The sequence below is a fragment of the Danio rerio genome, chromosome 2 (assembly GCF_052040795.2).
Source record: "Danio rerio strain M-AB ecotype USA chromosome 2, GRCz13ab, whole genome shotgun sequence".
Lineage (NCBI taxonomy): Eukaryota > Metazoa > Chordata > Actinopteri > Cypriniformes > Danionidae > Danio > Danio rerio.
The window spans coordinates 1,512,204-1,525,000 of record NC_141022.1 but is presented as its reverse complement, the minus strand read 5'-3'; the positions used below and the strand labels follow the sequence as shown (position 1 = coordinate 1,525,000).

Sequence of the window (12,797 nt, the reverse complement as noted above, 5' to 3'; positions counted from 1 at the left end):
ATGGACGCGCCAGCCCTGTATACAATAGTATTTAATTTAATTTTATTTGTACGACTTGCCAGATTCATTCATTCATTTTCCTTTGGCTTAGTCCCTTATTCAGCAGGGTTGTCCACAGCAGAATGAACCGCCAATTATTCCAGCATATGTTTTACACAGCGGATGCTCTTCCAACCGCAACCCAGTACTGGGAAACACCCATACACACTCATACAGTACGGCCAATTTAGTTGATCAATTCCCCTATAGCGCATGTGTTTTCTTTACCTGCAGTATGTCTGAACTCTCTCTCTCTCTCCACCATAGGCTACCTTGACTTTGGTTTTTTATTATCTGTACTATTTGCTTTTACCTTTCCCTAAAGTACAGTATAACACTATTCTTTACATCAAAAGCTGAAACGTTAATACCGCATGTACTGTACAACAAGTATGATCATGTTCACTTTCACCGTCAACCACACACACACACACACACACACACACACACACTCACACACACACACACACACACACACACACACACACACACACACACACACACACACACACACACACACACACTCACAGCTGTTCTTTTCTTTTGTGCTGGGTGTGTCAGACTATAATATTAGTTATCATCTTCATCCTGCTGACTCATGAACTCATAATTTAATAAACACTAATCTGCATCGGTGTGGTTTAGTGGCGTCTGGAACATTCTGTGGGTAGTTTCACAAGTCAGCTAAACATTTAGGTAAGACTGAACATTTACTGTGTCTGAGTGTGCATCAACCACTGAAGTAAAATTAAAGCAATTACACTGATTTCAAACTGCACACACACATAAAACCAACAAGCAAATGCACACACTAATAGTTATAACGTAATTTAATTAATTCATTTTCTTTTTGGCTTAGTCCGTTTATTAATCCGGGGTTGCCACAGCGGAATGAACCGCCAACTTATCCAGCATATGTTTTACACAGTGGATGCCGATCCAGCCACAACCCATCTCTAGGAAACATCCACACACACTCATTCACTACAAACAATTTTACCTGTACCACATGTCTTTAGACTGTAAGGGAAACCGGAGCACCCGGAGGAAACCCACGCCAACATGGTGAGAACATGCAAACTCCACACATAAATGCCAACTGACCCAGCCGGGACTCGAACCTGTGACCTTCTTGCTGAGACGATCGTGCTTCCCACTGCGCCACCGTGACACCCCTAAAATAAATCATATATAAAAAAATAAGTAAACAATATCTCACTTAATTCATTCATTCTTTTCAAACCAGCAGTTTGAAAGAAGCAAAAGTCTTTTTTTTTGAGTGCCGACAACAGGATTATTCAGTTTTTTTTTGTTTTGTTGTTGTCATTGCTGTTATTGTTTCTAAAAAAACATTCGTGTTTAAATGGTTTCATGCTTTTGTCTCTATGTCCATGTTTTTGTTTCTCTTCAGAGTCTGGTGAACACATTCAGCTTCGCAGTCAACAGTCAGATGCCTAAAATTGTCCAACTGGAACAAGATGTGATTAATCTGGCCGATGATATGGACAGTCTAAAGGAAGAGGTATGAGACATTCTCTCTAATATAAACACAGATGCACATTTCATGTTGAACACACACTGATAAAAATGCTGGATTCCCTACAATTCCTTCATGTGGTCCAACATAAATCAAATAAGTTAACTGAATCTCTTGGTTTTGTTTTTGTTTGTTTTTTTACAAATGTAAGTGGATTGAACATAAAACAATTAAGTTGTGCCAAAAATACTTAAGAGTTTCAACTAGTATTAAATATGTAGTTTGAACAAGCAGCAAAAGTCATATACACTATATAAGCCTTATACACTCAGTGCAATCTAGCAGCAGGCAAAATGCAAGTGTTTTTTGCAAGTTTCACCCCAGCGCAGGTATCATTTTCACATTTTGTGCGACGTTGTTTAAATTGTAAATACATTTCCAACCCAAGCTCATTCTGGAAACGTAGCCCCGCGGACGTTTCTGGAGACCGCGATTTAGTTTAGTTTTTTTCGAGCAAACGCTGCGGGGCGGTGTGGCGCCGCTCCGGCTCCTCCTCTTCGCGCTCGCCAGTCAACGGCTCGCCTCCGAGTGGAGGGCTTTCCCGATGCAACCAGTTTGTCCGCTTAGCTCACAGCGTTGCGTCGACGGAGTGGAGGCCCCGGAGGAGGAGAGGAGGAGGAGCCGGCCGCGGGAATGTCGACCGGGATCGAGTCCGGGGAACAGCGGTTCCGGAAATCAGGTAATATGAAAAACAGAATCCGAAAAATAAGGGCGAGAATGCATCGGGATCCGAAAACGCGGTCGAAATCAAAGACGAGGGCTTTTGCTTTTTTTTTTTTTTCTTTCTGGACGGCTTTTGCAAACCATCGCTTGGGTATAGGGAAGGAGGAGGAGGAGGAAGAGGACAGCGGCCTCTCACGGATCCGCGAAAAAAAAAACCGCTCAAATACGTACCTCCCGGGACGTAAATCGCGGTCCGCAGAAACGTCTGCGGGGCTACGTTTCCACAATGTGCCCGGGTTATACATTTCAGTGATTCCTCTAGGATTTTTTCCACCTGTGGTGGCAGACTCTTGAGCCTTTTACACAGATCTACCAACTACCTGTGGTGTAATTTCAATGAGAAATGTAGTGAGCGCAGTATTACAAGTCCGGATCGCATTTATGTTACACAAGCATGAGAATCTCTTTGCTTGCACGTCGATTTCCTCTGTTTGTGCACAAAACTTCTTGCACACCCTCGAATATACGCTGCTCAAGTGCAGGTTTTCTTGTGCGCTCTGAAAACGCTGCTGAAGTGTGATTTAGTGCATTTATGTAACAAGTATGTCTCCAACATTTATCCGCTTTGCTAGGAATATTTATGAATGTCTTCAATAGACCTACCGAGAGGCATTATTGCGTCCTGGAGTAAAGTGAAACAGCCATAAACAGCCTGAAAAGGTGGTGCGTTGTTGAAATAGATCGCACCATTGACCAATTAAAAGCTGCTCTAAAGTCAGTGGAGCAGTTGTTGTTGTTGTTGTTGTTGTTTTGGTAGCTAATTAGTAGTTTATTGAATTAAAAGTCTTAGTTGATGGTGTTTTTTAATAGTGTGAATTGTACATTAAAATGAAGTGTGGCCTTTTTTAATTATTAAAAGAGCACGTTAGTGATAGGAAGGTCCAAATCACTCGTACACACTGCTTATTACGCACACAGGGATGCACAACATTAGTTAATGTTAGTTAATGTTAAGTAATGCATTTACTAACATGAACAAACATTGAACAATACATTCACTACTGTATATATTCATGTTAACAAACGTTAGTTAATGAAAGTACAGTCGTTCATTGTTAGTTCATGTTAACTCATGGTGCATTAACTAATGTTAACAAGCAAAGATTTGAATGTTAATAATGCATTAGTAAATGTTCAATTATGATTAATAAATGCTGCACAAGTGTTGTTCATGATTAGTTCATGTTAGTAAATGCATTAACTAATGAACCTTATTGTAAAGTGTTACCCATTTTTTTCTCAAATCTATATATATTTCTTTTCATCAACTGGAAGTCATCAGATCGTTGTTTGTGCAGGTCAGGAAGCGATCAGGAGACTCTCAGAAAGCTCTGGCCAATGCTGAAAACAGCCACCAAAGAGCCAAAGACCTGGACACAGAGACACAGAACCTGCTTACTAAAATAAGAGGTGACAAATGAAAGAGTTTCGGGGGGTTATGATAGGAAATTGGCCTATATTAAAAGGAAATCTGTGTGATAATGTGATAATATGTTGTGAATGAGGACGCATGTGTTTTGGAGAGTTTACCATTAATTATACAGCAGTTTAGTAAATAAATATTAGTTTAAATGGGGTTAGCAGAATTGAGAAACCACCACAGGGCGGCACGGTGGCTCAGTGGTTAGCACTGTTGCCTCTCAGCAGGAAGGTCACTAGTTTGAGTCCCGGCTGGGTCAGTTGGTGTTTCTGTGTGGAGTTCCCCCCGTGTTGGCGTGGTCCACAGTCCAAACACATGCATTATAGGGGAACTGAGTAAGCTAACTTGTGTAGGAATGTGAATGTGAGTGTGTATGGGTGTTTCCCAGTATTGGTTTGCAGCTGGAAGGACATCCGCTGTGTAAAACATATGCTGGAACAGTTGATAGTGATAAATAAAGGGACTAAGCTGAAGGAAAATGAATGAATGAGTGAAAAAAACCGCCACAGGTGTGTCTTCTTTTGTTGCAGGTAAGGAAACTGAACCAATGGTGTGTATCAGGCCTGTCCTAACAGATCCTGAAAACACTACCGTGATACATTGACCATATCTGAATGTTTCGCCACAGTTTCCAAGCACTATGGTTTACTTTAAAAACTCATGTTGGGTTATTTAAATTAAGGTATAAGGTTACAATTTAAAATTTAATTAATCAAATACACCACATTTCATTACCCTTCACATTGCGACCCACAGACATTGCCGTTAAAGCTTGTATGATGCACATACAGCAGTGTGAAAAAGTATTTGCCCCCTTACTGATTTCATAACATGCTAAAAAATAAGAAATCAGTAAACAATTCACAAAACTGTACGTCTCTTTCCATGAATTCCCAAAAATAATAGCTATTGATTGAGACATGAGGAAGCTTAATATAGTTTGCCGTGATTTCTGAAATGACTTGCAATGATTGGATGAGTTTTAGTAGCATAACATTGATCAATACAATCTCCATCATTTTACAATCGTTTTTTTTTTTTTATTGCAAGATTGACTATTTACATTTTGTCCTTCAGAGCTCCTGAAACAGCTAATGGATGCGAAAAGTGATGGATCATCTCTGCCATCTGCGAATTTAGCCAAACTTCTGGAGAAGTCGGAGAACATGGTGAAGGACATGGAGAAGAGAAGCTTCACCACACAGAAAGACGCAGCCAAGAAAGAGCAAGCAGAAGCAAACAAATGTAAATCTGCCTAAATCTTATATTATCAAAGACAATAACTATAACGATAGCACTAAAGACATCCGCTGCATTAAGCATATGCTGGAATAGTTGGTGGTTCATTCCACTGTGGCGACCTCTGAAATAGAGACTAAGCTAAACAGAAAAATGATGTATAAATAATTTTGTGTTGTTTTTATTCCATTATACACACTGCGAATGCTAAATTCACTGTGAGATTAGATTACACGAGCTGGATTCACTGGTCAGATGTGCTATAAGCGCACACTGAGGACACCTGCTGGTTACAATGGTGTAATGCAAAAATAAAGCATAAACTAAAAATAAACAGGTCATTATCGTTTGCTGGTAGGGTCGGACGATATGACAATTTTATATCACAATGTCATATCATATCCTGAGAATGATATATATCACAATATAGTCATATTTTTTCCATTTTAAAGTATATGAATAAAAATCTAGTCATTTACACACTTCAAAAAAAGCTTTCCTTTGTTTTTTTTGCTGTGTTTCTAGTCCAAAAATCTTACAATTCCTAAATCAAGTTTTGTTTTTAGAAATAATAAGTCAAAATTAAGCGAGTTTTTCCTTAAAACAATAAAAAATGCTTTTTGCTTTAAGAATTTTTAGATATTTGGAGTAGAATGAAGACAACATCACTTGCCGATGCTGCTCACCGATATCACTTTTGTCTTTTAATGCAGTTTTAGAGGATGTCAAAAACATTGTGAAGCAATGTGATCAGAATGAAGAGGCGTCCAAGCGTGTTGATGGACTACTGAGCAACTATGAAGCTAAGCTGAAAGAGCTGGAGGATCTGCTCAAACAGGCTGAGAACATGGTGAAGAAAGCCAAAAATCTGAATGAAGTCAACGCTCAAGGCCTTAAAGACATTCTGGTAAACATCTACAGTGTTGACGTAATTATATGACTTTTCTGAGTGATGAGTAAAGTAATGCATTACATTTGAAATAAAGTATTAATATTTGGGTTGCTTTTTAAAAAAATTAATGGGAGTTACATTTTAGTTTAATCAATCCATTTTTACGTAACGCAACATAGTGTAACGTAAAGCAATACAACGCCATGTAACATAACAGTGCAATGTAATGCAACAAAGCACAAAATAACGCAACGTAACAGTGTAACACAACATAACGTATCGCAACATAATGCATCGTAATGCAAAATAACGTAACTCAAAGTAACATAACTTAACTTAATGTAATGTAACGCAATGTAATGCAACAGCGCAATGTAATTCAACGTAACACACCGTAATCCAACACATCTTAACTCAACGCAACACAAAGTAACATAACACAACATAAAGCAAAGTAGCGCAATGCAATGTAACGCAACATAGCATAACACAACATAACGTAACGCAACATAATGTAACGCAACAACATAACACAATGCAATGCAACGTAACATAATGTAACGCAACTTAACACAATGCAACATAATGTAACGCAATAGATCCCAACGTAACATAATGTAATGCAATGTAAAGCAACATAACACAACATAATGCAACGCAACACAACATAACGTATCATAACGCAGACATCGTAACATAACGCAATGCAACAAAACGCAATGTAATGTAGTGTAATGCAACACAATGTAACATAATGCAATGTAATGCAACGCAACAAAACACAACATAACAATGCAACACAGTGTAACGTAACATAATGTAACGAAACGCAACATAATGCATCGTAATACAACATAACATAACTCAAGGTAACATAACTTAATGTAACAACGCAATGTAATGCAATTTAGCGCAATGTAATTTAATGTAACGCACTGCAATGCAACACATTGTAACGCAAAGTAACATAACACAATGTAACGTAACGAGATGCAATGTGATGCACCATAATGCAATTTAATGCAATGTAATGCAATGCAACATAACGTAGCGCAACATAACATAACGTAACATAACATAGCGAAATGTAACACAACGTAACGAAACAACATGTAGCACAACTCAACCCATAAAAAGTAACTAAGTAACGCAACTAGTTACATTATTGGGGAGTAACTCAAAATTGTAATGCATTACTTTCTAAAGTAGCTTTCCCCAACACTGCTCATCTCAAACTTAACAGTCCTCAAAATACTCTCTGTCAAAAAGAGATCGCATATTCATGTTCTTTTTAATTGCCTTCAAAGAAACGAGTGAACGATTTGCAGCGTGAGCGAGACGTTGTTCGGGATCAGATTGTTCTCGCCACGGACCAGCTGAAAGAAACGCAGGACCTGCTGAAAATGTTCAACGATGGCAAAACGGTAAACTTTTATTTTGTGTTTAGCGCTGATTCATTTATTTATTTTTATACATTGCTTTATTGTAAAAAAGGCACATTTTAAAAACATTTTAACTCCCTCAAAGCGTCCATAAATACAGTCCGGTTATACAGTTATGCCAACGCAATCTCACAGCAATTCGTAACTTTTTTATATAGTGGCTAATTCGTATGAATTTGTACGATCTAATTCGTACAATTTAATACGATTTGCTCATATCACCCAATGACGGTTGGGGTTTGGGGCGGGGTTGGGTGCCACGCCTCCTTTTAAAAATTTTACATTTTCGTACGACTTAACTAGTACAAATTCGTAAGAATTAGCCACTAAACTGACAAAATACCTACATTTCCTCTTGAGATCAGGCTGGTTATACAGGTACAACATGTTGTCAGGCATTTGCTAAGAACTAATGTATATACATATTCCAAATTTGATGGCTGCTCTTTAAGTTGTACTGTATTCTTTCCAATGCTATGTAGTGTGCCATGTTTGTTTCAACCGGTGGTCAATAGATGGACTTTCTATACTGTTCCAATATAAGGCTATCAAACATCCTGCAATAACAAGATGTGAGTCAATCCTTTTAGTTTGCTAATGAGGGCGGCACGGTGGCTGAGTGGTTAGCAGTGTTGCCTCACAGCAAGAAGGTCACTGGTTCGAGTTCTGGCTATGCCAGTTGGCATTTCTGTGTGGAGTTTGCATGTTCTCCACATGTTGGTTTCCTCCGGGTGCTCCGGTTTCCCCCACAGTCCAAACACATGCGCTATAGGGGAATTGATCAACTAAATTGACCGTAGTGTCTGTGTGTAAATGAGTGTGTATGAGTGTTTCCCAATACTGGGTTGCAGCTGGACAGTGTAAAATATATGCTGGAATAGTTGGCGGTTCATTCCTCTGTGGTGACCACTGATAAATAGGAGACTAAGCTGAAGGAAAGTTAATGAATGAAATCATCTGTGTTTCCTGCAGGAGTATGAACAGCTTGCAGCACAACTGAACGGAGCAAAGACTGACCTGAAGAAGAAACTCCAGACCGTCTCACAAGCAGCAGCCAAAGAGAAACTCGTCCAGCAGGCGGAAGAGCACGCGGAAAACATGTACAAACTGGCCAAAGAGCTCCGAGAGTAAGTGATTTCATTAGTTTTCTGACAACATGTCCATCACAGGAGCTTCACAAATCAGTCAGAATTGTTCGCTCTCCTGTGGGTTTCTTTCTCCAATATTTCCCAAATGATGTTGAGCAGATTCAGGAATTGTTCACAGTGTTTCCTCTAATGTTTGTTCTTCTGGAGAACGTCTAATTTGTTTAATTTCGGCTAGAATAAAATCTGTGTTTAATAGTTTTAAAGCCATTTTAAGCTCAATATTATTGGCCCCTTCAGCAATATTAGTGTTGGATTGTCTCCAGAACAAACCACTGTTACACAATGACTTGCCTAATTACCCTAACTTTACCCTAATTACCCTAGTGAAGCCTTTACATGTCTTTTAAGCTGAATACTAGTGTCTTGAAGAATATCTAGTCTAATATTATGTGCTGTCCTCATGGCGAAGAGAAAAGAAATCAAATTAAATCTATTATGTTTAGAAATGTTACGCTAGCGATGCACAGTGTCAGATAGTCAGATGTGGAGCTAACATTAGTCAGATTCACTCTAGTGCTATCCATGTTAGCACGTCACGTTTGATGTGGTCATTTCACAGTGGGAATACACACAGGTTCGAAGACTCGTTCTCGCCGCCTACAGTGCAATTCAGCCAGGTATACATCCGCGCTAAAATATCAAGGGGAAAGTTATCATAGCTTGTGTAGAACAGACCCAGCTCCCAATCTGATAAGACCCACATAGCAAAATTTCTCTGGCCCAGCTCTGGCCCACACAATCAGGTTTTGCGTGGCCCACATGCCGCAGTGAATTACGGTACATGACTGGACCAAATCTGGCTTCCAGACAAGGGCCAAACACAGACCATATCTGGGCCAAGTCTCAGCCAAGTTAATAACTCATAACTGGGCCTGAACTGGGCCAGATAGGTTGGTGTGTCACGATTGCAATGAAATTGATAAACGCATGGAGTGATGCGCTTTAGGCACACTATGGGCACGCTTTTTCTCAAAGTGACCTGATTGGTAGAATTTTTTTTCGTTACTCAAAAATGATTTTAGTGTATTTTAAATGTGGGTCAAGACTGGCCAAACTCACATGGCCCACTTATCAAATGTGTAAATCTGGGCCAAATACTACGTTTTTCATCTGGCCCAAATCTTGTGTGCCGCCTTAAAAATGGTGCCGCCTCTGCCAAACCCGGGCCATGTTTGGCCCACATGCTGTATGCCAGTGCCGGATGAATGCCTGCTGTGCCAGCTTTATGCCAAATCTGGGCCAGAATTCTTTGCTACTAGGGGAGTCTCTCGTTAACACCGATAATGGCCCAGCACTAATGTATATAGTAAGTAAACTGAATTTGCAGCATACTGTATAACCAACGCAATCTTACAGCAATTCGTAACTTTTTGATTTAATTCGTATGAATTCGTACAATCTAATTCGAACAATTTAGTACGATTTGCTCATCACCCAATGACGGTTGGGGTTAGAGGTGGGGTTAGGTGCCGCTTCTCCTTTTTAAAATCAGTAAATTTTCATACGAATTTGCCACTTAACTGATATAACGTAAAATACTTACGTTTCCTCGTGAGATCAGGCTGGTATAACTCTATAATACAGTGGTCTAGTAACACTTTCTAATATCAGTGCATGAATAATGATGTACTATTATGTAAATTTGTGCCCCTCCAAGTAAAGTCATGACATAAATATACATGAACTGTTTATGTTAGTTACATTTAGCTAAAACTAAAGTGTAAATTAATAAATTAATTAACAAACATGAACTAACAAGTGACACATGAATTCATGTTGCGGTTATAGCTGGTGATTAGCGCGTTCTTAACTCATCATCCGGAGCTAAAGCACACATTAATGGAAAATGTCAACTCTTAGTGCTTTCAAAAGTTTAACAATAAGTAAATAAACAACAATTAGCGACAGAATCAAATGTTCCCTATCACATTAAAGCATTTTGCATTATTTTAAATCAACAATGCATTCAGTTTTCTGTAAATGAGAGAGAGGTCTGGATGCAGACCTGCTGCGGTGCAATCTGAGCTGCATGCAATGCTTTTTAATGTGCTCGCCTAACCCGATACCCCTCACGCTGACTGAGATATGCAGTCTCAGCTTGCATCATCAAGGCTGCATCCAGATACTATTGGATCCTATGTTCTCTTTCCATGCGACCCAGAGTAAAACTGCTATGTTGATATGAACGGAGGTGCTGTTTTCTTCTCGTGTGCAGTGCTGTGCAGAATGTGAGCGGACGTTCGGGTGTTCAGGACGCTCTTTCTGGCATCGAGGCATATAAAAACATCACAGATGCAGTCAACGCTGCAGAGGAGGCTGCGAAGAAGGCCAAAGAGGCGGCAGACAAAGCGCTCAATGTAGGAAATCGTCATTAGTTCTGATAAACATCAGTGTTTTACGCTGCAAAAATGCTTTGCTTTGACATTTTTGGTCTCGTTTCTAGTCCAAATATCTGAATATTCTTAAATCAAGAAGCATTTTCTAGACGAGCAGAAAATATTGTCTTGTTTTCAGAAATAATGCGTCAAAATGAAGGGTGTTTCTCCTTAAAACAAGCAAAATAATCTGCCAATGAGGGGAAGAGAAATAATCAGATATTTCCTTTTGACTTGAGATTATTTTGCTCACCGCATTGTCATGATACTTTGCATGTTTTCCAGAAAAACTGCAGTGGCAGAGAGAGCTTAATGCGCTCCAGAAAAGGCATGCAATAGCAAAAAGCATTGACTGTAATTTCACCACCACGTCACACTTTAGCTAGACTTGATTGTAGGGATGGTAAGGGAACAGTGGGATGAAGGGAAGTAAGCAGATGAACAGTGAACAGGTAGGCAGGTTGATCGGGCATCCTATGATCATGCCCAGATACTCAGGGTGGGGGTACTGTCACTGTAATATTTTGGTAGAGTGATTGGACCCCCCAATAGAGGTCTGCATTCCCGCGGCTGTCCCGTGGGCGGCGCGGGAATAAATTTCTGAATAAATCTCGGGAGCAGTCGGTAACGGGTTTAATTTGGGATGGGAGCGGGCTGTCTAGCAATATCGCGGATATTGCTATGTGAATGAGAGAGAGAGAGAGAGAGAGAGCGAGAGAGAGAGAGCTTTGCCTGTGTGTGTGCTTGGTGCTTGTGTGTGTGTGTGTGTGTTAGTGCGCGCGCACGAATGAAAGAGAGAGAGAGCTTTCCCAGATAGCAAAATACACTGGGGCCAGTTCCAGCTAGATTCTCGCCTGCCGGAGACTTAACGTTACCACTCAGCCCGGCTCCGGCTGCCGGACTCCGGATGCTTGTGGACTCACTGCCCGATTCCGGCCTGAATCAATCGGGCCAGATGCGGCGGCCGTAAGCGAGCCGACGCTGCCGCATCCGCGCTGGAATCGGCCCGAGAGTAATGTGCGCTGCGTCCCGGAGCTGGCGCGACTCAGTATTTATATACCTTCATATAAAACCTTTTGGTATTACATTGGTACTTGATACATGGTATTACAAGCCTTTTAGTTGATCTAACAGCAAACGCCTGTGTGTCTACTTGGTGCTTGTGTGTGCGTTAGTGCGCGCGCGTATGAGAGAGAGAGCTTTGTCTGTGTGTGTGTGCTTGGTGCTGTGTGTGTGTGTTTATACAGACAGCTTGGCTGTCTGGACTGTATAGCTGGGGGATTTTCGGTTTTGTTCTCCCCCGCTCTTTAGCGGGATCGGGCGCGGCGGCCAGAAAACGGGGCGGGTCGGGCAGCGGGACAATAAATTCTTAATATAAGCGGGAGCGGTCGGGTTCAGGCTAAAACCTGGCGGGTGCGGGCGGGAGCGGGATTCAAAATTTAGTCCCGCGCAGATCTCTACCCCCCGATTCAACCTAGGGGGGAAAAGAGGGTTATAAGGATTGTTAATGGGAAATATAGAGAGGGAGGGAGGGTTCGGGAGATCGAGAAGAACAGTGCTAGAGGGCTGGTCTGCCTTAAATACAGTGCATCCCGAAAGTATTGATAGGGGAATACGGGAAAATACCTTTCCAGGATGATAGCGGGATAGAACAGTAAAATACGGGAGAATCCCGGGAAAAACAAGAGGGTTGACAGGTATGGTTTGCAATGATTTCAAAAACTCTTTTTTCCTCATTGTCATTATGGGAGATTGTGTGTAGAATGTTGTGGAAATAAATTAATGTAATCCATTTTGGAATAAGGCTGTAACAAAAACAAACGTGGAAAAAGTCAAGCACTATCAATAATTTCCGGATGCACTGTATGTTTTTGGGAGTAGGTGATCGGGTAAGGAGACAAAGTGAGACGTTGTTCCGCTGCTGAACCCGTGTTGACACGTTAACTCCATGTATAAGCATTGCATTGATGCAAAGCACACGT

General features: G+C 40.6%; 1 protein-coding gene and 1 long non-coding RNA gene across 4 annotated transcripts in view; one reads left to right on the top strand and one right to left on the bottom strand.

Annotated features, from left to right (window-relative positions):
- LOC147846173 (uncharacterized) overlaps positions 1-1,232 on the bottom strand; it is a 2,015-nt gene extending 783 nt beyond the window's left edge. The window contains exons 1-2 of the long non-coding RNA XR_015478088.1: positions 554-1,232; positions 1-490 (exon numbers count right to left, since the gene is read on the bottom strand). The exon at positions 1-490 is cut by the window's left edge and continues 175 nt beyond it. This is a non-coding gene — a long non-coding RNA (uncharacterized LOC147846173). The remainder of the gene's footprint in view (positions 491-553) is intronic.
- The window catches only part of si:ch211-241e1.3, a 40,466-nt gene that overhangs the window by 6,383 nt on the left and 21,286 nt on the right, over positions 1-12,797 (top strand). For all 3 annotated transcript variants that reach the window (XR_015478028.1, XR_015478029.1, XM_087240218.1), the window contains exons 8-14: positions 1,451-1,561; positions 3,598-3,709; positions 4,797-4,964; positions 5,672-5,865; positions 7,158-7,274; positions 8,265-8,419; positions 10,656-10,797. Coding sequence is in view for 1 of the 3 variants with exons in the window: in XM_087240218.1 (XP_087096344.1) it covers positions 1,451-1,561; positions 3,598-3,709; positions 4,797-4,964; positions 5,672-5,865; positions 7,158-7,274; positions 8,265-8,419; positions 10,656-10,797 (999 nt within the window). In the remaining 2 variants the exon portion in view is untranslated. The remainder of the gene's footprint in view (positions 1-1,450; positions 1,562-3,597; positions 3,710-4,796; positions 4,965-5,671; positions 5,866-7,157; positions 7,275-8,264; positions 8,420-10,655; positions 10,798-12,797) is intronic.